At 49.9% G+C, this 26,889-nt stretch overlaps 1 protein-coding gene across 4 annotated transcripts in view; it reads left to right on the top strand.

Moving 5' to 3' along the window:
- The window catches only part of LOC119462597 (solute carrier family 41 member 1), a 540,896-nt gene that overhangs the window by 294,619 nt on the left and 219,388 nt on the right, over positions 1 to 26,889 (top strand). For all 4 annotated transcript variants that reach the window (XM_049672773.1, XM_049672774.1, XM_049672771.1 and 1 more), the window contains one exon: positions 8,650 to 8,723. In XM_049672773.1, coding sequence (XP_049528730.1) covers positions 8,650 to 8,723 — 74 coding nt within the window. The remainder of the gene's footprint in view (positions 1 to 8,649; positions 8,724 to 26,889) is intronic.

Genomic DNA, 26,889 nt, shown 5'->3' with positions numbered 1-26,889 from the left:
CGAGCGAGCGACGAGTGCGGTTGTTGGCAGAGTAGAAGTGCGCTCCCCCCCCCCCTCCCTCCCGCGCTCCCTCCGGCGCTGGCTTCCCGCTTCCTTGCTTGCGCGTGGGTGATTGAGTGCGTTCGCTCTCCGTGATAGCGCGCGTCCCCAAACGCTTCCGCTCGGGCATACGGCGTGCGGCGAAGATTTTATCTATAGGGAACCTCACGGCGACGGTGACGGCGACGACGACGGCAGAAATCCGGTTGAAGTGTCCATATAATTGCTATCGCAATAAAATGCCAGGCCTGCGCGGCACACGCAGCACAGTCACAGCGTAAGCTAAAGGAGCGTTTCGACAGTACTAACTAGTAATTTGAGTGAATGCGTCAGGAACGCGCTTGGGACGCCGTCGCGCGTGCAAGCCGACGCGTTCCATCGCCGATGGCTAGCGCCGTTCGGCCCAGCCAAGCGGCGGACAATGCAACTACGGCTGTCACATTCGCTCCCACTGCAACGCGCCCGACGCGGCATTGCTTGGGACTCCGTCGCGCGTGCAACCCGACGCGTTCCATCGCCGGCGGCATCATCGCGACCCGAAACGGCTATTGGAATGAGCCCATAACAGCTTACGCTGTAAAACCTTGTCCTTACTCTCCAGATGGTCGCAGATGATTGAGCGACCGCGCGTGCGTAAGCTAACTTCCACCTACACCAATCCCAACTGGTCTTAGCGCGCTGCGACGTATAGTCGCTTCACAATATAATCACGGACATTACTTTTCGGACAAACCCTGTATATGAACACTTCAGCAAGTGATCTCTTTCATCAAGCAGGTTGGTCGCGGAACCGATGACAGCCAATGAGGCAACCGATGACACCCCAAGGGGCAACTAAGTTGATCAGGCGCGAAGGCACTCGCGCGGACATCGGCCTGCTTGGCAAAAGGGACGTCTCCTCGTTCATTCGACGCCACCGACGGGACGAGTAAGGCACCTCTGGCGCCATGAGGTCGAGGTTGTCGGAGCTAACACGAGAAAGATCCAGCCCTGACAGCGTTGAGTTTTCGAACTCATTTTTTTTATTCGCGCTCTGCACCTGCCGCGCGTTCGAATGCCAACTTCTTCTTCCTTGACGGGCGCCGCATGCTGAGGCGCTACAGGGCTCCCCCCCGTAGAGCGTGAGCCATAGGAGTCGCCCAGTGAACGTGCTTGGATGTGGGAGTCCAGACTTGAGATGGAAACTCCGCGGACGCGAGAGCGGCAATGTATGCAGGTTTTAGTCGATCGGCAGCCACGACGTCTTCACGGCCGTTGATGTCCAGCGTGAACGTTTTAGGTGTACGATGGAGGACGCGAAAAGGGCCATCATAGGCCGGTGTGAGTGGTGGCCGTATTTGGTCACGCCGAACGAAAACGTGACTGCAGTCATGCAGATCCTGGCTGACGAAGACAGACTGGGGGTGTCGGTCGGCAGGAATTACAGGAGCAAGGTCGTGAAACGTGGTGCGCAGCTCTCGAATGTACGTAGAGGCATCATGAGTGGAAGGGGGCGACGACGGCTCAAAGAATTCACCTGGAAGACGCAGAGACACGCCATAGACTAGTTCAGCTGATGAGCAGCCGAGATCCGTCTTCAATGCTGATCGGATGCCCAGAAGTACGAAGGGGAGGTGATCAAGCCAACGTTCTCTTGGCTGGTGAGCAGTGAGGGCAGCTTTCAGTTGTCGATGAAGCCGTTCGACCATGCCATTGGCTGAAGGATGGTAGGCAGTCGTGTGGATGTGTCGAATGCCCAAGATATTGGCAAGTGCGGTGAAAAGCGCCGATTGAAATTGACGACCGCGATCAGTGGTGACGACAGAAGGGCATCCAAAGCGTGATACCCAGCCGTTTGTGAAAGCCTTTGCCACTGTCGGTGCTGTAATGTCGGAAACGACAAACGCTTCTGGCCATCTGGTGAAGCGATCCACACATGTCAGTAGGTAACAGGCCCCTTGTGATGGTGGAAGAGGGCCGACGATGTCGAGATGTACGTGGGAAAACCTTGCGTCGGGAGGCCGAAAGGGGGATGGTGCAGTGACCGTGTGACGGTGAATTTTAACACGCTGGCACTGAAGGCAGGTTCGCGCCCAGCGTCGGACGTCAGCATTGATACTTGGCCAAAGGAAACGAGATGTGACTAGCTTCTGGGTCGCACGAATACCCGGATGGCTCATGTTGTGCAATTGATCAAAAATTGCACGACGAAACGTTTTAGGCACGAAGGGCCGAGGAACACCAGTAGACGTTTCGCACGTTATTAATGAGGTAGAAAATGGAAGTAGGCACTCCGTGAAAGAGAGAGACGTGGATGAAGAGCGAAGACTACGCAGCTCAGGATCGTTGCTCTGGGCAGCTGCTAGCTCTTCCATGTCTAGTGGTGGCTGGGTCGACAAGGCATCGATGCGTGAGAGTGCATCAGCGGCGGCATTTTCCGACCCGTGTACGTGTCTGAGGTCCACGGTGAATTCGGAGATAAAGCATAGTTGACGGATCTCCCTTGCAGTGTAATTGCCGTGATTGCGATGGAAGGCAAACGTCAGGGGCTTGTGGTCTGTAACGACGTAAAAGTCCCGGCCCTCCAGTAAATGGCGGAAATGCTTGATGGCGAGGTACACAGCAAGGAGTTCTCGGGCAAATGTACTGTATTTTACTTCCGGTGGTTTGAGTTTTTGCGAGAAGAATCCAAGGGGCTGCCAACCTGATGCGTGCTGCTCGAGAACAGCGCCAACTGCTACACTCGATGCATCGGTGATGAGACGAATTGGGGCATCAGGAACGGGATGTATGAGCATGGTGGCGTCTGCCAGAGCCTTTTTGGCAGTGGCGAAGGCAGATGCGGCATCGTCGGTCCATTCCAGTGGCGCAGCCGGGTCTTTTTTTATAGCTAATAGGTCGGTTAAGGGTTTTAGGAAAGTGGCACACTTAGGAAGAAAGCGGCGATGGAAGTTTAGTAGGCCCAGGAATTCTCGGAGTCGTTTCATTGATGTCGGGGGTGGAAAGTCTTGGATAGCCCTCACTTTGCTGGCGAGCGTTTGTATACCCTGTGGAGTGACAAGGTGGCCTAAGAACTCGATTGTAGCGACGCCGAAGACGCACTTATTGGGATTTATGACGAGGCCGTAATCATCCAGACGGTGAAACAGGGTGCGCAGGTGGTATTCATGCTCAGGGCCCGATGAGCTTGCTACCAGGAGGTCATCAAGGTAGGCAAATACGAAATCGAGACCTCGCGTGACCTCGTTGATAGTGCGCTGAAAAGTCTGTGCTGCGTTGCGCAGTCCAAAAGGCATCCTTACATATTCGAACAAGCCAAATGGGGTGATGATGGCCGTCTTCGGAATGTCAGCGGGTTCTACAGGAATCTGATGGTAAGCCTTCACTAAGTCAATCTTAGAGAAGATCGTGCACCCAGCCAAATTTGATGTGAAATCCTGTATGTGAGGAAGTGGGTAGCGGTCTGGTAAGGTGTGGGCATTGAGAGCGCGGTAATCCCCACAAGGTCTCCAGTCGCCAGGATCTTTCTTCGGGACCATGTGGAGTGGCGATGCCCAGTTGCTGGAGGAAGGCCGCACAATGCCAAGTTCAAGCATGTGCTCAAACTCACGGCGGGCGATGGTGAGGCGTTCTCCAGAAAGTCGACGAGGCCGTGTAAAAACGGGAGGTCCAGTGGTCACAATGTGGTGAGTGACGGAATGCTTCACCGGTGACTCTCTGGTGTGCGGCTTCGTGAGGTTGGGGAAGTCAGCGAGAATTTTTGCATACGGCGAAGCAGGTGTGAGAGCTCGAAGGCTCGTTGACGAGGAAGTGCAGGGTATACCGTTGATGGATAGGCGCGTGTTGAGATCGATGAGGCGATGAGCATGCATGTCCACAGCAAGGTTGAAAAAACTGAGGAAGTCAGCTCCAAGAACAGCTTGCGAGACGTCAGCGAGGATGAAAATCCAGCGGAACGTACGGCGTAGTCCAAAGTCAAGTGTAAGAGAGCGTTGGCCGTATGTGGGAATGGCGGAGTTGTTGATCGCTTGGAGTGGGCAGGTCTGTTCGTTGCGACGGCGATCTGCACAGGAGGCCGGTATGACGCTAACCTGGGCTCCCGTGTCGACGAGGAAGCAAGCGCCAGTGATCTTATCGGAAACAGAAAAGGCGGCATGACGTTCTACCAGGACCACTCGCCGCCGTCAGTGGCCGGTCATCGCATTTCCCGACCAGGAGCACGGGCGAGTGCACTTGCGTGCAGAGGCCCCAAATCGGCGGTGGTACCAGCACATGGTCGAGGACGAGTCGTCCCGTGGCGCGTCGGTTGTCTGAAGTCCCGGAGAGCGTGGAGACGTCGAGAAGCGACTGTGGAACTGGAACCTGGATGCCGATCGGCGATGCGCAGGTACGCAGTCATCGAGACGTCGGACAATGGCGTCCAAACGGTTGTCGATGCTCGCGAGCGCGGGGTCTGCAGCGGTGGCCGGTGGCGACGTGGTCATGGCGTTGAGGCTATGTGCCCGCGAGTAGTCTGCCACTCGATCAGCCATTTCGGCGAGCGTGTCTACTGGGACATCTCCTGCAGCGACGAGGACCGGGACCATGCTCTGCGGTAAGCGCTGAAGGAACAACTCACGCAAAAGCTTCTCCTCTTGAGGGGCGGAGGTCCCGCCAATGAGCTGGCGCATGTGTCGCAGGAGCTGGGATGGGCGACGGTCACCGAGCTCTGTGGCCGTGATGAGCTGTTGGAGTCTGCTGTGTTCAGACTCGGACTTGCGGGAAATGATAGCTTCCTTCAACGTGTCGTAGGGATGGCTCGGGTGCGGCGAAGCTAAAATATCTGTGAAGTCTTCGGCTACGTCCGGAGGTAAGGAGGACACCAGATGCCAGTACCTGGTCTGTTGGCTGGTGATTTGCCGTAGACAGAAGTACGCCTCGACCTGCAGTAACCATGTGCAGGGGTTGTTTGGCCAAAATGGAGGCAGGTTGACGTGTTGGATCGCAGCCACCGCAGCACTGTTAGGTCTGGCGTCTTCTTGGGCGTCAGGACCGGTAGGCTGGGTGGAAGAGCCGGCGGGATCCATGCGGGATGGTTGGGGTTGCGTGTTCATTATCGGGTCACCATTAACTGTCGGAGCTAACACGAGAAAGATCCAGCCCTGACAGCGTTGAGTTTTCGAACTCATTTTTTTTATTCGCGCTCTGCACCTGCCGCGCGTTCGAATGCCAACTTCTTCTTCCTTGACGGGCGCCGCATGCTGAGGCGCTACAAGGTGTTCATGAGAAAAAATAACTATGGCAACTTCGCAACACCACACCCCGACGGAATACAACTAAGCTTGTGAGCCGAGCTAGCTTTACTTCCACATGGCTGATATCACTGGTACTCGCGAAAATACTTTTGAAGAATGCTGGTGGCCATATTTTTTTTGCGACAGGGCCATCCCCCTGTCAGCGAGGGGCCGATGCGGAAATATGAGGGGGGGGGGGGGGGGGGGGCAGGACATCCGCACATCCATCCTGGATCCGCGCCTGGTTACAGAATGGATACCAAGAGAAGGGAAGCGCAGTGGAGGACGGCAGAAAACTAGGTGGAGTGATGAAATTAGGAAATTCGCAGGCGCAAGTTGTAATCAGCTAGCGCAAGACAGGCGTAATTGGAGATCGCAGGGGGAGGCCTTCGTCCTGCAGTGAACATAAATATAGGCTGATGAAGATGATTTTTATTAGTTTATGCAGTAATACATGGAATTAATTGCTAACTCATTAGCAACATTGCGTCCGTGTTGTTGGGCATGGCCTATGCCTCGTGATACATCTGCACACTTGATTAGCTGTGGACGTGCAAGAATATTCACACTTGAAAGTATTCATCATTCGCAGGAATGGATGCAACTGACTGACCTCATTACAAAATGTTGAGTTGCTTTTGTTTAATGTGTTATGCACTGTTTATAAAAACAATGTGTTTGCCTACCTTCCACATTTTTGCATGTGTACTAAAGGAAGTAGAGAGACCTAAACAAAGAAAGGTAGGGATGTTTACGGCGAAGTAGTTTCACGGTCATGTCACTATAGCAGCACAAAAAAAAAAGAAATTCAATGCACTGAATTAAGTTAAGTATGCGATTACCTTTTAAAGTAATGGTTAACGCAGGTGCAGTAAGGATACAAAGTGTGCAACAGATTGAATGTTAATTGGTTTCCGTGAAGGAAAAAAAATTATATGTCAGAAAAAAGAGATAAGACTGTTTATATTATGCTTATGGTGCGTTAGCGCTTCGAAAACAACTTGCTGATGCTGTTTATTCTTAGTCAATAACATTAAGTATTCTACCGCAGGAAATTCATGACGATATATACTTTACACGTTCGTTTTGCAACCTTGATAAGCAATTGCATCTCCCAGCGGAAGTAACAGAAGCTTGAAATGAGTTGCTTCATTCACCGGTTAAAATACACGTAAAAAGCCCACACGAAGAGACTACATATAAAAGGTTGCGCGTATAGCGCGACGTTCAGACGTCATATACTATGCTACCATGTCATATCCCTTTGACACAGTCGTTTGACAGTGGCTGCATATAAATTGCGCCTGCGACTGCGATTTTCGCCTGATGCGACCAAAATCGCACTTCCGGTGCATGAAGATCGCATCATATGAAACAAAATTTGCGCAATTAACTGTCTGAATAATTATATCTAGAATATATCAACCATACCATTTACATGCATAAAGAAAGCATGGTAGAGGTTCGAGTAATGTATAAAAAAATCAAAGCCCTTTTCTTAAAGACAGACGGTTGAACGCGAAGCTTTCTCCCATGCAAACTGAATCAAAGTCCAAAGCCAACGACCACGCAACGAACCCAAGAAATGCCGAGCGACCCGACGCGATACATATCTGATTTGATTGCTTGTTTAGGATAGTATTTTTTCAACGTTGAAGTTGACTGAAGACACATTTCGTTAAGTTGCATATCCTTTATTTAGGCACACACTACACTTGCACAGTACTGCCTTGTGATCGCTGTGGTAGACGGTCAGAGGCTCTGCCATTAAAGGGCGAGACACGATGCGATTTTGCGTGCGGTCCGTCGTACGACGCGCCGCATCGGCCGCCGCACTCAACAAGTTCTCAACGCATTCTGACGCAAGCCGCGGCGGATCGCCGCCGCCGCATGCGACCAACCTGTAGGATATAGTCGTACGACTGCCCGATCGGTCGGACGGCCGCAGCCAATTACAGCGCCGCCAGCGTGTACGTCATGGTCACGTGGTCAAGCCGGCGGGGCGGGGCCGGCGAGCAAGCGCTCCGATCGTCCCAGTGCTTTTTTTTTTTTTTTTCCCTGGTCGAGACGCTGGCCTCTTTGCCGCTGACGGCGACACAAAAATCGAGTACACTTTGTTTCTGACACGAAATAACTGTTAGAATGAAGTGAACTCAAAATTGTGCGTGTTATAAAACGTTGCGCGAAGTAGTAAATCGTTGACGTGGTATCGGTTCGGAAGCGGTCAGCGCAGACGCCGCAGCAGTCGTCTATGCGAAGCGGCTGTTTTCTCATCGCTACCAACGGCGTCGGGAAAACCAATTGTATTGCCACATATGAGCGACATAAATGTTCAGACGTTGATTGTGCTGACGAATATAGGGGCTTTATAACGAGCTGCGGACGGATCGCAAGGGCTGTCGACCCCGAATCCGACGGCCAGCGAGCTAGGCCTATATATACCGTCTCCCAGCAATCGCAAGCTCGCCTGGCTTGCTCGTTCGCTTCCGTCCGCGCTGATAAAATGAAATGTATTGCAATTTAAGCGCGACATAACTGTGTACACGTTCTGCTGACACACGTAGGAGGTTTATTACGAGCTACAAGCGGTCGTGTCGCAAGCGACACCGGTCTCGGATTCGAAGGCCCAGCGAGCTAGGCCTGGCAGCTCCTAGCCATCGGCGCTGTCGACGGAGCCCACACTGCGGACGCGGCCTTGCGGAAACATGTCCACGATGCTCGCACAGTTGCGTTTTATTGTGATCGTTTGTGCGACACTAGAGAACTGTGCAAAGACGTTTGTTTTCACTTTGCGAAGTTACTCAGTATTCGAGCGTCCATGCAGGGCCGCCGGTTGTGGGCGGAGCTACGCATCGCACGTCGTTCGTACCATGTGTCCCGAATCGTCGTATGCGGCAAGTCGGACTCCGACGCGTCTTACGACGGATCGCACACAAAATCGCACCATGTGTCTCGCTCTTTACGTGCACGATCGCGTACTGCAACCTCTTCTTCTGCCGTGCGCTGCGCCCGCGGCCTGCCCATGGTGACGGCCGGCAATGCAGTGCGTGACGCGCGTAATGCAATGCAGATATATACAGTTCGTCTGGGTAGCGTGGCGTTGCTGTTCCCATTGTTCTTATCGGCACAACTGCGAATGTAAACTGTAGTGTGCTACGATACGTATGTCGTGCGCCGTTGTTCTGTTGTGTGCGCAGATGCGCAGCCGCTGTTCCATTGCGTAAGTTGGCTTTCTTGCAGTGCGTTTTCGGCGCTCACGGACGAATCAGTGAGGCATAGATAGCGTTTCCCCATAAACGTTTCCCCATACATCGTACTTCTATATCGCGCTCACTTTCGCTTTTTTTTTTTCGTCTAGCATCGGTGGCTACATCCTTGACCTTGCTGTCACCCACTTCAGCGGACTGGCCGTGTTTCAACCCGTCATCAATGGTGAGCTCCCTTTTCCACCAGTTGGGTACAGTGTGTCGGTGTATGGGGTATTCTCGCAACAAGTTTTCGGCAATGCAAACATCGACATTAGTACAGTTTATCGGATGCACCATAAGTGCTTGGCAGCTGTAATAGCGACCTTTCACTGAGTGGCCTGATTGAGTTGCTGCAGTTGGGGGCAAAGTTGACGACAGCTGTGCTTGACGCAAAATTTTGATTGCGTAGTGGAGGTTCTTCGAGAAGTGGGAGGAGCAAAGGGAACCTGCATGTACCGAGGTCCACCCACCCTGTAAGAGCCCGAAAGGGCTTACAGTGTTGTGAATAAATGAACAAGCAAACAAGTAAATAAATTGACAGACGTTCTACCATTCTCATCCGCCAAATTGTGCATTGCATCACAATAGCGGTATGCATTTGTTTGTTACACAACGACATTCGATGCTGAGGCTGTGTTCATAGTCTAAGGGGGAAACACCCCTGGTTGTTAAGTGTAAAACCCCTTGATAATTTGAAAGTACCGACATTCTGGGCTTCTTCGATTTTCCACTTCTGGCTACCCACGGGCTGCCAGAGCCAGCCAGAGCACCTTCGTGTTTCGCGGGTTGCTCCGCCCACCGTGTGACGCACTTCCGCCGCGCGTTCGTTTTACTCGGGCTGGACGCTTCTGGCTACCCGCGGGCTGATAGAACCAGCCAGGACGTTAGGTCTGGCAGCTCTCTGGAAGTTCTCTGGCTAGCAGACGACAAAAAGTGGCGATGAGCGCTCGCTGCCATCTTTGTGGGGACTTTTACCGTCGCTACTGGCTTCCGCCGAACGCTAGCGCGCGCCGCCCCCGGCTGCGACTTTACACTTGCTAGTAATTACAGCGGGGGCCTGGCACTGCGGGTTGTGTGACTTCCGCTTAACACGTGTTGTCATGGCAATCGTGGAGCTCCTAGGTGCTTAGGGACATAATCGTATAGAAACTTTTGAGGCACTGGAAACGTTTATGAGGAGGCAACGTTTATGAGGAGGTTGGTTTCATCTTAAAGCCGTATGAATGACACACACTGATGTAAAATGAGCTTTGAGGGGAGTTCTACACTCCAGTTATTTTTTCTGCCACATGATACGCTGCTTTACTTTGTGCATCTGATCTAGTATTGCTTGTGGCAAATGGCTCTGTGTTTGGCAGTTTTTTCTTGCATTTGCGCGCATGTGCACCGCAGGTATTATATTCAGCGTGCCTTCTTATAATGAATAACTGGCGAGTGCATCGTCCGTCCATGTGTTTGTCTTAATGTCAAAGTAGATTTTGTGCTGTGGTTTCTGCATTGAATAGGACGGTTGCGCAATTTCAGTGCGATGAAGCGGTGCCGGCAACCACTCATCGCCCGCAATAACAGAAGCCGAAGAAAGGTATTTACAGATTATTCTTTAGGCGTCGGTGTCAATGAAGCTTTAAAACAATACTCGGTATACCTATGGGAGAAGGCATTCTATATTTTTAGGCAAAAGAAACGCCTCTGGATAAGGTATTTTGACAGCTCACACTAACATACCATGTTAGTAGACATACCATACCAAATTATGTAGTAGGATAGTTAAAATTGTGATTTTGATAAGCGGGGGGCCCTATTGCCGGCGCATTGTAGATTGCGGGCAAGCCTGCGGTGGCGACAGGCTCTGCATAAATGATCATAGCGTCGTTGGCTGCGTCGTTAAGCTACCGAGATCATTATTGTTGAAATTATTAGAGGCGAGACAAGGAGCAAGCAGCAGCAATCACTTACTACTGTCAGTTCGACGTTCATGCCGCTGTCGAGGTGGCTTCCTGTGCTTCACGACAGGTCGGTGGGAGAAAATTGTTGGAACTGCGTTGGGCTTCACCTTTTTTTTCCAAGTTCTTGTAATATTCGTGGCTGAAATTGGCCTTTAGTGAAATGTAGCTAGAACATTTATCGAAGAGTTAATCACTCAGGCAGGATGAATAAAACGTCGTTTATACAAGTACAAGTGGCTAATACGCTGCAGTGCTAAACGTTATTGCCTACATAATATTCCCCTGCATTGCTACATCATAACCATAATCATTATGTATTGCTCAACCTTTGTAATCAAAGCGCATTGATACAATGACATCGGCTCGTGTTACATGGATGGAACAGGTTTACCCACCGAACAAAACCGAAGAAAGGTGCTTGTAACGCATTCGGTATTAAAGCGAAGATTCCCCGCATCCGCCTAGAAATCAAAAGCAAGGGTGCGCGATCACCTCCTGCACATTGCCTCTATCCGTGAGAAAAATAAATAATAATCGTCACCCACTCACGCGTGCATGTCAGCCCAGTTCAAAGCAAATTCAAGAACTGAAAAAGAATACCAGGTGTCCTTAGCTATGACCTAAGAGACGCGAATGCGAGTCTTGTAAAATCTACTGCAATTCACCTCAATCCACACTAATCCACCCTCCCACATCTTATTCGACCTTAATTCACTCTAGTCCTCCTTAATACATATTGTTACGTGCGAAGGAGACCGTTTATCACCCTTGCGGATGAAGGGGGCCGTTTATTGTAGGTCGCGAAGGTGAGCGCAAGAGCGGCCAGCTGGTTGATGAACCCAGCGTCGTCCTCTTCCTCTTTTCTAACCCGGGACCACAAGCACGTTCACCGGTCATCATTCTTCTCACTCACGCGTGCGTGCAACATTCCTCTCGTCGCAGACGAAGCCCGCCGGGCGAGTCAATCCAGTTGCCTTGACGTGAACAATTTCAAGCAGGCGACTTGGACCACTTGGGTCTTGGCAGCTCTTCTACCACTCGCTGTGAGGCGAGCTACGGTATAAGTGACCTCTGTGAGTCTGTTAAGAATAACAAACGGTCCATCGTAGGTGGCCAAAAGCTTTTGGCATAACCCGCGTTTCCGTACAGGAGTCCACAGCCACACTAAATCACCAGGGTGATAGGTGACTGGCCGGTGGCGAATGTCGTAGCGTGCTTCTGATCTGTCCTGCGACGCCAAAGTGCGTAAACGAGCAATACGGCGCGCCTCTTCGGCAAGGCAGAGGGTCTCGGCAACAGTGGGATTTTCGTGACTACAGAAAGGGAAAATAGTGCCGATCGTGTACCGGGATATCCTTGCGTACAGCAGGAAGAAAGGTCTCGTGCTTGGCGGTGTTGAACGCGTACGTGATAAAAGGCAGTATGTCATCCCAGTTCTTGCGGTCGGATGAAACATACATATATAGCATGTTTATAATTGTTCGGTTGGTGCGCTCCGTAAGGCCATTCGTGTGTGGATGGTATTGTGTCGAGTGACGCAAGTGGCATTCACACAAACGAAGCAGCTCATCTACGACATCTGCTGTGAATTGTCGTCCACGGTCGCTGATGATCACGCGAGGCGGACCATATCGCAGGATGACATATTGCAGCAGGAACGTCAGTGGCAGTTGCTGAGGGCACGGCCGCCGTCTCGCAGTAGCGTGTGAGGTAGCCGACGCAAACAATTATCCACCGATTTCCCTTGGCTGATTTCGGAAAAAGTCCCATGAAGTCAATGCCCACTTGTTGGAAACGCGTGCTTGGAGGCGGTATCGGCTGCAGGAGACCAGCTGGAGCATTAGATGGACGTTTGTGGCGCTGACACTGCATGCAGCTGGCAACATACGTCTCAACAGACTGTCGCATTCCAGGCCAATCAAAGCGTTCCTGAATCCGGTAGAGCGTCCTCGCCGAACCTAAATGGCCAGACGTAGGGTCATCGTGCATAGCACTCAGAATCACTATGCGAAGACTCTCCGGCACCACTAGAAGAAAACGTGCGCCACAGTGCTGGAAAAGTTATTATATAGGAGTCCATCACGTACACAGAAATTGTTTGCTGTAGTAGAGGCGGTCGTAGTGGTGAAGAGAGGTGTTAATTTAGCGTCTTTTCGTTGTTCGGCTTTGAAACAGTCGAGGTCTGGAAAACTCGGCGATACAGAAGCCACAAGGTGATCGAAGTCGTCGGCGTCACAGTCCGTAGTGCTAAGTGGCAAACGCGAGAGGCAGTCCGCGTCAGCGTGTCGTCGACCACTCTTATAAGAGACGCTGAAGCTATATTCTTGTAGTCGGAGCGCCCAGCGTGCAAGGTGGCCACAAGGGTCACGAAGATTTACAAGCCAACACAATGAGTGGTGGTCGGTGACAACTGTGAAGGGGCTATTTTTTGTGCCCCTCGTTGAATAAAAACAACCTAAATAAAAGTGAGGGAAACCCGCACCACCACAGGTATCGCAGGTTTGAACCAATGAGACATAAATGAAAAGAGGTATGAACCCAAAACAGTTTTGAAAAAAAAAGCCAATGGAAAAAAAAAACCAACTGCGAGAAGAGGCGAACGAAATGCTAACCTGATAGCGTGGGAAACGAAAAGTTCGATATTCCCAAAGGTCAGCATCGGCATGGTGGGATGCATCTCGACTGCGTTTATTAATACATAGCTCACAGAAGCACTTGATACAAAGAGGGAAAAGAGAAGGGCTTTAGGATGAATATGAAAGATGTCCAAGGCGGCCAGGCAGGCAATCGAGAACAAAGACCAGGCAGGTGCGGACAGGTGGTAGTGTGCAGGTGGCCCAAAATGCAGGAATAGGAGGTCATTGATGTGCTGAAAATGGCTTGCAGCTGGGAAATATCTAAAGAATAGGCGGAAGGTAAGCGAAAAGAAAACACAAAACAATGTGATGTGGTACAGAAAACAAACGAAAAGGCGTGTGCAGGGGAGCGTGAAGAAGAACGATGATGATGATGACAGGTATGAGGATGGAGTCCAGACATTCCGCGAATAGTACCCCCGGAGCAACGCCCCACCTTAGTTAGCGTAACCAAGGGCACCAAACAACGAAAGCTGGAGAAAGAGATGAAAGAGAAATGTGAGGGCGAGAAAAGATACAAGTAGTATAAAGAGAAAAGAATCAAGAAGAAGATGGGAATGTGAAAGAAGAAATTAGGCGATAAAGGCGAATTAATAGTGCTCTCTTCCGCTGGCTAAGGAGAAGTGAAGGGTAGTGTGTAGGAGTGAGAATAAAGTCATTGTGATCCTTAAGTAAGGTAGCAACCTCGGAAGTTAATGAGCAATGGTTAAAGTAATGAAGTAGGTCGATACAGGAATCACCGCAGGCACAGTTACCATGATGGGAGAGATGAAACCGGAAAAAGTAGAAAGGTAATCGGGCATGGCAGGTGAGAAGTTGAGCAAGAGGTTTACGGGGCGGGAAGAAGGCAGGTATCTGTAACACATTGGGAACCCAGCGGTAAAGCGCCGTGTCCGCGCTATCACGCGACCAGGCAACATGCTACTGGGCGTAGGAGGATGCACGCATCCTAGATTTAATTGAGGCCTGTGAAAGAAGAATGGACCTGGAAATTCCCCGCGCCGCAGCCGAACCGGCGATGCTCTCTGCAAGCTCATTGCCGACAACACCCCGATGGGCGGGCACGTGGAATAAGAAGACGGGACGAAATGATATTATAGAAAGGAGGAGCTGTTTAGCTTCATGGACGTAGGTATTCGTGGTGGTTAAAGCAGATATGGCATGAAGAAGCGAGAGGCAATCAGAGTAGATATGAAGCGTGGTAGCATGAGGTAAAGTGCGGACGTATGTGAGGGCCTCTAAGAACGCGATGACCTCAGTAGCATAAGCACTAGTTACCCCAATGATCCTGTATCGACACACTTTAATGATGCGGCCATGAGGGTGAAACAAGACGAAAGCAGAACCAGTGGAGAAATAAGTGTAGGAACCATCTGTATACAGATGATATACAGGCAGGGATGTCACACGACGGACTTGACGGAGTTCCAGAATTTGAAAGTGAAGGCGAAATTTGAGACTAGGGTGAATGAGCCAGGGATTAAGAGGATACTGGGTGTCACGGGGGTCGTACGTTGAGGGGCCATAGAAGGTAAGGGTTTTGAGACTAAAAAGGGAAAACTGAGCATTTAATCGATCCAATTCAATAGTTAGGGGGAGAGCATGGGCGAAAACCTGAAGGGAGGAAGTGCGGGTGGTGCGAAATGCGCCAGTCATAGTTAAAAGGAGAGTGCGTTGTATAGAGGTTAATTTAAGTTTAAATTGCGAAGTCAGGAAAGTCGGCCACCAGACCGGGGAGGCGTAAGTGATAGAAGGAAGAAGCACCTGATTGTAAAGTAAACGTAAAACGGGACAAGACAGAGAATAATGCATGCGGATGAACAAGAGGAGACGGGTGGAGAGAAGATCTGATTTCGTACGGAGGTAATTTAAGTGTTCGTTAAACGTAAGATTGGTATCGAAACTAACGCCCAGAATCCGAATACTAGTTTTTAAGTGCAGAGAGGTTCCATTTACACGAACAATGGGTTGACGGGTGCGTGATGATGATGAGGTATGACTGTTCGGAAAGTATAGAAAAAAGGATTTGTCGGTGCTGATAAGGACTTTACATCGCGAAGCCCAAGCGGAAAAAAGGCTGAGAGATTCAGAGGCTTTGGCTTCAAGTTCTAGTCTACTGGTGGCGGAAATCACTAGCACCGTGTCATCTGCATATGCTTGGGCGAATACATCTGGAGGAAAAGGAATTTCGAGCAGGCCATAAATAACAATGTTCCACAGTAGTGGACTGATAGGGGAACCTTGAGGGCTGCCCAATGTGGGAGTAGCGGACACCTCGCCAGCCTGGGAACGGAACGTGACTTTACGGTTATGGAGAAAGGAACGGAGAAGGTGGTAGAGGTTGTTGGGGCAGTTGTGGGAGCGGAGAAAGTGTAAAACGGTGGGATGCCAAACGCTATCGAAAGCGCCTTTAAAATCCAGGGAGATGAGTAATGCGTGAAGTTTCTTATCTTTAAATGAGTTGAGAGTCCTACGTAGGCGGTAGAGGGCGATTGGCGCACTTTTCCCATGCGTGAATCCAAACTGATTCTTATGAAGCAGGTTGGAGGAATGGAGGAAAAAGTAAAGGCGGGAATTTAGTAAACGTTCTAAAATTTTGCCGAATAATGAATTCATGACTATGGGTCGATAAGACGAGGGAGAGTCGGCAGGGCGGTTGGGTTTTGCGATAAAAACAATACGTCCTTGGCGCCAATGAGAGGGGAAGTAGGATAAATTGAGACATTGATTGAACAAGAAAACAAAAAAGGCCGAATGATATTGGAATAAAGTTTTCAGCATGGGCAAAGTGACGCCATCGAGGCCAGGTGAAGCATGTAAATTTCCGGAATTAAGAGCGTGCTCGATTTCGTCAACAGTGAACGGCAGATCATCGACAGGAGGGTGATAAGGAGTCGCGGTAATAATTCTAAGGTGGGTATGGTACAGGTCATCTGTTGCAGGGGAGTCCAGGGAGATCTGTTGCGTCAACAAAAACCTGGCAGAATCGAGCACGCTCGACGTAAAACTGCCATCGGTAAGGGGAAGAGAAGGGAGTTGATTTGAGACGTTAAGTTTGTCAAAAGAGATTCGGAATGGAAGACCAAACAGATTACGTTTTGAAAGGTCAGAGCAAAGCGATTTCGAGGCGGAAGTTTTAGTGCGATCTATATGGATTTTATAGGCGGCGTGAGCGTCGTAATACTGGTTCTTAAATGTCTGGCGAAGTAGTGGGTCAGGGGTTCGTTGGAAACGCCGGCGTAAAGCGCGGATTCTCTTACGCTCAAGAGTGAGCTCCGGTGTCCACCAGGCGTTATTAGGGCATTGGAGAGGTTTAACCCAACGCGAATGAGCTTTGTAGAGCTTGTCAAACATGAGGTAGAATTTCGCGATGACGAGGTCGACGGCGTCGGAGGAAGAGAGCGTCGTGGTCACCACCCTGTCAAACCAAGGGGATTGCACGAACGACTCCCAAGAGCTTTGATGTGCCGAATTTGGTGAGCCGTTTAATCTTAGGTTTTGTTGGCGCGAGAAAGGCGAACTTGATGAATTTGTGATCGGAGAGCGTTTCGCAGTCCACTACAGCCCAGGAGTAACCACAGTTAATAAGGGGGACAGAGGCAAAAGAAACGTCAATCCAACTTTGAGCAAAGTGGGATTCAAATGATTTCAAATGACTTTCAAATGATTGGAGGCAGCGAATTGTACGAGTTGAGCACCACGAGTATCCCCGTCGACCGCACCCCAGAGTAAGTGCTTGGCGTTCAAATCGCCCGCCATGATGACAAAAGGCGCGGGAAGATGGCTAAGGTGCACTTGAAGTTCATCAAATAACGGTTCGGGGGGTTCATGGGGAGGTGCATAAACTGCCACTATTGCAAAGGAGGAGGATGGAGCGGCACATGTGACAATGACAGGACTGCAGTGAACTAGAAAAATGTCGTAGCGGTTTTTCGGGGCTAGCAGAACCAGTCGAGGGAGAAGGGGTGACGCAAACTTAAAGTGAGTGGTGGGAAGGTGAGGAAGGGTGTTGCGCCGAGTGTATGGTTCAGAAATGATAGCAAAATCGATTGAGTGCTGCGTTATGGAATCTGCCAACAACAGCGTAGGCTGCCGGGAGTGCGGCAGATTGGCCTGTAAGAATGTTACAGGAAGTACGTTAGCCATGAGGGAGGGAATAAGCAGGCGAGGGAAATCAGACAGGCGGGGGAACACCGCAGAAGAGTGCGTCACCACAAACCGACAAGAAGGAAAAAAGAGGAAACGCGAAAATTGTTGCAAAGTATAAAAGCGGTTAAGGGTGAAAATGAAATGTGCGGAAGAGAGCACTGAAAAGTGAAGAATGGTAAGTATTCCGTGAAATGAAAAAAGAACGACAAGTAAAAACAATGAAAAATGTACAAGTAAATAAGGAAGTTTGAAGCGTGAAAAGAAGATGGGACGAAAAAACAAACGTAAACAGAGAAACACCAAGCAAACCGAAGGGGCACGCGTACCCGCCGAGAGGGGAAGGGGGTCGCGCGGTGGCCCGTAAATACGGAAGTCAAACACGAACACAAGGAAGAAGACATCATGCGTGTACAATGGGTATTTAACTGAGTCCGCAAACAGAGCCACCGCGCGACCCCAACGGCGCAGGAAAATGGAGAGAGAGAGAGAGAATTAACTTTATTAATGGTCCTGAAGGGGCCTGGGCACCCCTTACGGGAGCCGGCCCGGTGGCTCCACCCATGTGAGAGAAAGGAAGACTACCCATAATCGGTGCGCGCACGCATACGCGCGACTCGCTCCACCAGCACCGGACACGCGGCATCCCCAGTCGGGTGCGACAACGCCCGATCAAGCCGACGGCAAACGGCACACGTCACCGCCGCATCGCCCACGCGGACCGAACACGTCTCCACGAGGTGTGAACCCGCGCATTTGGTACACTGCGCCTTCGAAGGGTCCGCCTTATGCGGACAGGCGTCCATACAGGTATGCGTCCATACAGGTACAGTGCACTAGAAAATATTGGGTAGTGGAAGAAGCGGCGGCCTCGGCGCGAGGCATATTGTGTAGAAGCTCACCAGATGGCGCGCGCGCTCACTTCCCGAGCACCGGCTGAGGGAGTCCGCGGCAGAGCGCAGCAGGCGAGTGCGGCGGCAGAGTTTCAGAATGCTGTGTCGTGCCAAATATGTCAGTGTGATTTTATGTAAAGAACCCTAAGATCTGTAGTATGGGATGGCAGGGCACGGTTCGTACCTGCAATGTATGTTATCGCGATGCATGCACTTCGTGCTGCATCGACAGAGTGCACATTTAGCATCAAAATTTCACTTTTTTTTACCCAGTTGCATCAGTCACAAGTCCCGTTCGAAACATAGAAAATACATTTGTATTGAATAGGATTTACTAGACAGTGACTCTAACCAAGTAAGGGTATGTATTAACCGGACGTTTCGGAGCCACTTCGGCTCCTTCTTCAGGGGGTATTCTTCGGAGGTGGCGGTGTGCACGCACTGCCGATCCGGGCAGCATTGCATGTGTAGCGTGCGTTGGAAAATGTGGCCCGACTATTACTAACTGAATGAACAAGCGTGGTGTGAGCGCGCACAAACAAACACGAATAGATCACACTGAATGACTGCAGACAACGACTGTCAAAACGCTGGCAGCAAGCATACGCTGCAGCGGGCGAAGGTACGTGCGGTCTATCGCTTCAACGGAAACTGAGCGGCGAATGCACGGCGCATAAAGGTCAGAGCTGTGTGGAGATAAGAGACGGTGCGGACGAGCGACGAGCGCGGTTGTTGCCAGAGTAGAAGTGCGCCATATATGCATGCAGCGAGATGTTTTGGTGTTGGTGACCTAGAGCGGGGGGTCTTTTCTTCTTTTCGCCGTGTCTCCAGGGCCATGGACATACACAGAGGGTAGGCTGCCCTTCACGCGGTTTATATTACGTCGGGCTAATAAATACCCTTACTTGGTTGGAGTCACTGTCTAAGCCCTAATAAATTTTTCCAACCAGCAGGTAATTCTGTCGAAATATTTAGTTTAAATTTCTAATGAATGCATGCATACTGCTGCATTCTTCTATCATTATGATTTAGGCAAGCGATGAACATGTGCATTTCAGGAGCATATGAGCCGCCTGCAGACAGCTTTTTTTTTTTCAGTATCAGTTGGTAGGGGGGAGGCATTTTCAAGAAACATACTGCAACAGATGAGTTGCACGGTAGAGAGTACACAATACCATTTCACGTACTTATGTACAGCGGCTCAACTTCAGATATCTTGAGGTCACCCGACTCTTTGGAATGGTTTAAGGACTTCACAAAAAAGTGCAGCCGTTTGGTAACATGAAAAGCTACAACCTTCACCATCAAAGATTCTGTATGGCTGGCGCACCCTATCCGGTCTTGTTGGTTTCTCTTAAGAGTAATAACATCTTAACACTCTCATGATGCAGCTCCTGTGCACTGAATGTGGCTGTGAAAAGGTTTTCTTATCTTTGAATAAACCTGAAAAGTCATCGGGTTGGATACAGTAGGCCACCATTGTCTCGCAGCCTGGTGTACTGAGCTGCAGCAAGACTATCAACATCCTCCTTCTTTGGGAGAAGCAATTTGTAGCATTCATCGCACTCCAATTTCAACAAAAACTTCCTGGCAACATTACCATAAATGTAAAAAAATGAACCGGTCGTCACTTTTTGCTTGAAAACATGGAGACATGGTCTGGTGCAGGGCCCTGCTTTTGATACCCTGCAGTGGGAATGTTATCAACATCAAGAAGGCATTGGATTATGTCAGTTTTACCAGGCTTTGGGCCTTCTATTATGTCTGGCTCAAGGATTGCTGTAAGAACACCAGGCTCAGCATTCCCATTAGCAACAGATCTGGCAAGCCCATAAATACTTAGGCAAGACACACTGCAGTAATGAGAAACTGTTGGGGTATTGGATGGGTATTGGAACCGCTTGACTGCCGTGCTATACCGAAGAGATTTTGAACTGGGTTCTGACTCAGCTTTGAGGTCATTAAGTACTCGTAGTTAACATTATTTGTCATGTAGGTCAGCAACGACAGAACGCTTGCAACTGCGACTGTCAGGCCAACAGCAGTAGATGCTGACAGGAAGCCACCTCGACCACCTACATGCAGCTCCCATTCGGTCAGGCACGTCAAAAACGAAAGAAGCTTTTCCACAGAAGCAGATTCTGGCCGCACAGCTTGGCTTGGAAGTCTGGATCTCATTATTTCAATGACGTCTCGGATCATCCTGCAACAAAAAATGCCCCAAAATTTATTTTCTGGTATCCACACTGTTTACGATCGTTTGAAGATTATGCTGGGGCACTGTCACATGCAGGCAGTCCTTGCCATCCGCACCACCATCTGGGGATGATGACTCATGAACGTCGCGACGAGACAAACGCACCTTCGTGCGTGCAGCTGGGCACACTGCAACGCGTTTTCTCTCTGGTCTTCTCTGACGCATTTCCTTTGAGAGGTAGGATGGCAAATCGGGCAGGAGCGTGGGCACCGCGGCGTCGGTCAGCGCCGGTGTCCCTCGAGGAATCCTTACTTCCTCACCGTTGATGAAGTGAACATAATCGCGCAAAATAAAATGCGCATCAAAGTGCCTCTCCCACACAGTTGAAGTCTCGTAGAGTGGCTTATCTTTGCAGCGAAGCTTTCTCTCCCATTGTTTCCGCCGGTCATTGTCTTTAGGCACTCCAAAAAGAGGCAACGTGCGCTCATTTACTTCTCGAAAACCAGGATACCCTCAGTCCCTCACTTGCATCCGGGCGCATAGCAATGCGTATCGCTTTTTTTCTTCTTCTCTTACATTATCCAAAAAGCGACAACAGGGCAGCATCGAACAGAGAAACGGTCACGCTCGGCACTTTCAGTAGCTTCACTTGCAAAAACACGAAAAGCACGCTGGCTCGTAACACCAAGAACGACGAGGTGTTGCAGCTACGCGGGCAACGCGGGCTCCAACCGGCACGTTCTCCTCGGGAAGAGCACACTAGCGCCCCTAGCGGAGTCTTCGCTCTTGGCTTCACGCTGCCTGTGCGCCCAGCCCTGCGCTCTTTCCACTACCCAATACTTCTAGTTCACTGTAATACAGGTAAGAACGAAACCGCTGAACCGCAAATGTCACCGCGAGGCATTCTTGTTCCGTGACAGTACAATTCTTCTCGGGCCTACTTAATTAGCGACTTGCATATGCGATCACGTGTTCGTGGTCACCGTGGCGTTGAACTAGGACGGCACCAATACCTGTGCCACTGGCATCCGTATGGAGTTCCGTCGGAGCTGAAGGACTGAAGTGTTGAAGAGCCCGCAGGGGCGTCTGCGTAAGCAGGCGTTTTGTGTGTTGCGACACCACGGACCCGAGCACACGGGGGTTTGACCCTCCCGCGCTTATCCGTGCGTGGCTTAGCCTTGTCTGGGGAAAGGGGAATCCTGGGGGTTGAGCCGATGCTGGGTGTTTGGACCTTTAAGGCCCCCTGGCGGAGGCAACACACCTCTTCGGCCTCTGCTTCACATAGACGGCACCCCCGCACTGACCCACCTGGGGGAAATCGGCAGTCGCCCTTTCCTGTCCTCCTCCTCTATCTTCGTCTTTCTCTCTGACTTTCAATCTTTCTTGTCTCCTACTCGCTTCCTTTTACTTCTGATTTTCTGGGCGGCAAGGATTAACCTTGTGTGGGTAGCCAACCTTGGATATTCCATATTTGTTTATAGTAGTGACGTATAGCTGGCGTCTGCAGGTCTTGCGTTCACAGTCCCTGCAGCGTCCCCTTGTTGGGCTCCATGGTGGGTGGCTGGCGTTGCTGCCGAAAACCCATATATTCTTATGGCTAGCCCTTTTCCACCACTCCCTGATCGCCGTCAAAAAAGAGGGCGCACCAAAGATGTGTTCCAGTTCTTTGGACGTCAAAGAGAAGATTTCCCACGATTTCATGTCATCCACTCAGAAAAACCAGAAAAACAAGTTCGAACAATCTCCCCTTTTCTTGTTTCGAAATCTCTAAATCAGGCTCTAGGACCAGGTTATAAGGCATCGAGGATGGCAAGTGGTGATCTCCTCTTGGAGCTCCACGATCGCAAACAATATGAAAAGCTGCCGAATCTAGTGTCCTTTGGGGACGTCCAAGTAACAGTAACTCAGCACCGTACTATGAACACCACCCGCGGAGTTGTTTCAGACGAAGATTTGATGGAGCTGACTGAGGCTGAACTGTTGGAGGGCTTCAGTGAGCAGAATGTCATCAATGTTAAACGGATTAAGATGAGACGAGACGGCAAGGAAATTCAGACTAAGCACCTTGTGTTCACTTTTGGTTCATGTGATCTGCCCGACTCCATCGAGGCCGGGTACATCAAACTTCGTGTTAGACCATACGTGCCAAATCCCCTCAGATGTTTCAAATGCCAGCGATTCGGCCACAGTTCGCAAAACTGCCGAGGCCGCGAAACTTGTGCGAAATGCAGTGCACACGAACACACTTCTGAATCTTGTGAAAACTCTCTCCACTGTGTAAACTGTGATGGGGAACATGCCGCATACTCGCGGTCTTGCCCATCCTGGAAAAAAGAAAAGGAAATTGTTACAATTAAAGTCAAACAAAACATTTCGTTTAAAGAGGCACGAAGGCAGGTGTCCTACCTGCCAAAAACCAGCTTTGCCGAAGTGGTGCGTCAGGGGGCTGCGCCACAACGGCTTTCGGCGGCTGTCTGGCACACGCGTAGTGAGCCAGCGGTGACGCCATCCGCCCCCTCGGCGGCTGCAGCTAGTGCTGCTCCGCCGTCTCAGAGAAAGGGGCCATCGACCTCCGGGCTGGTGGCCTCAAGGGTCTCGTCCCTCGAGACGAGGCCTTCAACACGAACAAACCGCTCTCAAGAGGGGGTGTCCAGCGCGCCGCAAGAGCCGATGGACACATCTTCTAGCCAGACGGCGCAGCCAGCGCCTAAGGAGCGGCGAGAATCTCTCGACCGCTCCAAAAAAGAGAAACCGCCACATTACAGGGCCTCTAAAGGGTTCAGTAAGCTAACTTTCTTGTCCTAAACACACAGCACAACACCCCTTTTAATATAGGCACTCAAATAGTTCATTGGAACGTCAGAGGTCTCCTCCAAAATCTTGACGACGTTAAAGAACTCCTCCGCAAGTTTAGTCCCAGGGTGCTGTGTGTTCGGGAAACACACCTTAAACATACACAAACAAATTTCCTCACACAGTATGCTATTTTTCGCAAAGACCGCGATGACACTGTTGTGTCATCCGGTGGTGTTGCTATCATAGTTGACAGAAGTGTTCTCTGTCGGGAAATAAAACTTCGTACGCCCCTGGAGGCACTTGCTGTCCAAGGGGTGCTGTTTGACAAGCTAGTCACTATCAGTTCTATATACATCCCTCCAAGTTATCAAATTAATAAAACCGAATTTCGAAACTACATAGATGAACTTCCGGCTCCATACATAGTTGTCGGAGATTTAAACGCACATAACTCATTGTGGGGAGACTCTCGTTGCGATGCGAGAGGTCGCTTAATCGAAAACTTTCTCTTTTCCTCAGGAGCATGTATAATAAGAGCCAACATACTACAGTGTGGCGCATAATACATACTCCTCCATAGATCTAACTATAGTATCGAGCACACTAATGCCGTACCTAGAGTGGTCCGTTCTCAAGAACCCTTTTGGGAGCGACCACTTCCCTATTATATTAAACTTAACAAAACAAGGTATAAGCTCACCACACATTCCCCGATGGAAGGTTGACACAGCTAACTGGGAACGTTTCCGAGAACTTACGTTTTAATTACGGATGATATTGCCTCCTTTAATATAGAAGACGCTGTGGCGTGTATTACAGGCTTTATAATAGACGCTGCCACGAAATGCATCCGTCAAACTAATGGACTAGCGAATAAACGTCGCATCCCGTGGTGGAATGAAGACTGTAAACAAGCACGGAAAAATCAAAACAAAGCTTGGGGACGACTTCGCGACTCCCCAACTGCTGAAAATTTGATTAGTTTTAAACAAATAAAGTCCCAGTGTACAAGAACACGTCGACGTGCTAAAAGGGAGAGTTGGGAGAAGTACATCTCCAGTATAAATTCTTACACGGATGAGACAAAAGTGTGGAATCGAGTAAATAAATTAAAAGGCCGGGAGGTACACCCATTACCGTTAGTCAGTACCCAAGGTGAGAGCCTGGAAGACCAGGCAGATTGTCTGGGCGAACACTTCGAGCATGTATCCCGTGCGTCCCACTACACACAAGCATTTCTGAGGTTCATAGAACGCGAAGAGCGACAGCCCCTTAAACGTAAAGGTTCATCGAGTGAGGCCTACAACTATCCATTTACTTTAACTGAACTCAAGGCATCCCTCGCTTGCTGCAATGACTCGGCGCCAGGCGGTGATCGTGTCATATATGAAATGATTAAGTACGTACATCCTGAAACTCTGAAAACACTCCTGTATCTTTTCAATGCAATGTGGGCGGATGGGTATATCCCGTCCTCGTGGAAGGAAGCTATAGTCATCCCCGTGCTTAAACAAGGCAAAGACCCATCCCTAGCCAGCAGCTACAGGCCAATTGCGCTAACAAGCTGTCTGTGCAAACTATTTGAAAAAATGATCAACAGGCGCTTAATCTGTTTCCTTGAAAATAACAAATTACTAGACCTCTTCCAATGTGGTTTCAGGGAAGGTATGTCCACAACAGACCACCTTGTTCGCATTGAGTCTTATATTAGGGATGCTTTTATACATAAGCAGTTCTGCCTCTCAGTGTTCCTCGACCTAGAAAAGGCTTACGACACGACATGGCGCTACGGCATTCTCAGAGATCTTTCCGCGATGGGTGTCCGTGGCAACATGTTAAATACAATCGAAAGTTACCTATCTAATCGCACATTCCGCGTAAAAGTGGGTAACGCTCTGTCTAAGTCATTCACCCAAGAGACCGGTGTGCCACAGGGAGGCGTGCTTAGTTGCACACTAATTATAGTAAAAATGAATTCCCTGCACACAGTCATTCCACGCACAATGTTTTATTCCATTTAAGTCGACGATGTGCAAATAGCCTTCAAGTCATGCAATATTGCCATCTGCGAACGACAAGTGCAGCTTGGAATAAACAAATTGTCCAGATGGGCAGATGAAAATGGCTTTAAAGTAAATGCCCAGAAGAGCACTTGCCTACTCTTTACTAACAAGAGAGGCGTAACGCCAGTCCCAAGTATTGCAATCAAAGGAGATGCGCTCTCTGTGAGCAGCGAGCACAAGTTTTTATGAATCATTTTAGACTGTAAACTCACATTTATTCCTCATCTTAAGCATCTGAAGGCAAAATGCCTGAAGACAATGAACCTTTTAAAGCTTCTGTCGCGTACGACATGGTGTAGTGATCGAAAGTGTTTGCTTAACTTGTATAAAAGTCTTGTCCTCTCACGCCTTGATTGCGGATCAATAATTTATAATTCTGCAACGCCACGGGGTGGAGATCTTGGCCTCCCACGTCTCGGCGAGGAGGTTCACGTCTTCGGACGTTGTATGTTTGGTAACGGCATCTTCGGGAGCCCGTGGCGCCCCGAAGATGCCGTTACCAAACATACAACGTCCGAAGACGTGAACCTCCTCGCCTACACGTGGGAGGCCAAGATCTCCACCCCGGCCCTGGACGAACAACGACGTCTTGTCGCCAGAGCCCGGGATGCTATCGCGGCCAGAGGATTCCTTGAATGAGGGACCCTCCCACCTAGAGTGATCCACAGCTCAAACGCTCGGGAACACCGTCTCGAAAATTAAAGTTTATTTCATCATCATCACTGCAACGCCAAGTGCGTTAAAAATACTAGACCCCGTTCACCACTTGGGTATCCGTCTCGCGACTGGTGCTTTCAGGACAAGTCCTATCCAGAGCCTCTACGTAGAATCGAATCAGTGGTCGCTTCATCTGCAGCGGTCATACAGCAGTTTTACATATTTTCTGAAAGTACAAGCGAACATTGAACATCCTTCTTATTCAACAATAAACGATGTGACCGCTGCCACACTCTTCCGTAACCGACCTGCAGCGAGAAAGCCGTTCTCTTTGCGTGTGAGGAACCTCAGTGAGGAAATTGGAGTTCCGCTGCTTGAACAATGTCCTATGGCTCCAGGGAAACTATTGCCACCATGGCAGTGGCAGCTCATAGAATGTGACACATCGTTCGTAGAGGTCACTAAACAGGCGCCAGAGGCACACATTAGAATTCATTTCTTAGAACTCCAATCTAAATACTCGTGTACAGAGTTTTACACAGACGCTTCCAAGTCACATGCCGGGGCATCTTATGCAGCCATCGGTCCATCGTTTTCGGAATCCGGTGTACTGCACCCGCAGACAAGTATCTTTACGGCTGAGGCCTATGCAATATTATCGGCTGTAAAGTATATAATGAAATCAAAACTTAAAAAGACTATCATATTTACAGACTCGCAAAGTGTTGTGAAAGCATTGCAATCACTCTGTAAACACAAAAACCCTGTACTTAATCAGCTCTATTCCATTCTGTGTAAAGTGTATATATCTAACCAGCATGTGATTATATGCTGGTTGCCGGGCCATAGAGGCATTGAGGGTAATGTTCGAGCAGACCAAATGGCCACATCAGTTACATCTCAGGCATTACATCTCTCTACAGCTGCTGTTTCTGCAACAGATTTGAAGCCTTTCCTGCGAAAGAAACTGCGAAGCCACTGGCAACGCTTGTGGGAGGCAGAAAGAGATAACAAGC

Source organism: Dermacentor silvarum, chromosome 8, assembly GCF_013339745.2.
Source record: "Dermacentor silvarum isolate Dsil-2018 chromosome 8, BIME_Dsil_1.4, whole genome shotgun sequence".
NCBI lineage: Eukaryota > Metazoa > Arthropoda > Arachnida > Ixodida > Ixodidae > Dermacentor > Dermacentor silvarum.
The sequence above is the reverse complement of the archived record's forward strand: the minus strand, read 5'-3'. Positions and strand labels throughout refer to the sequence as shown.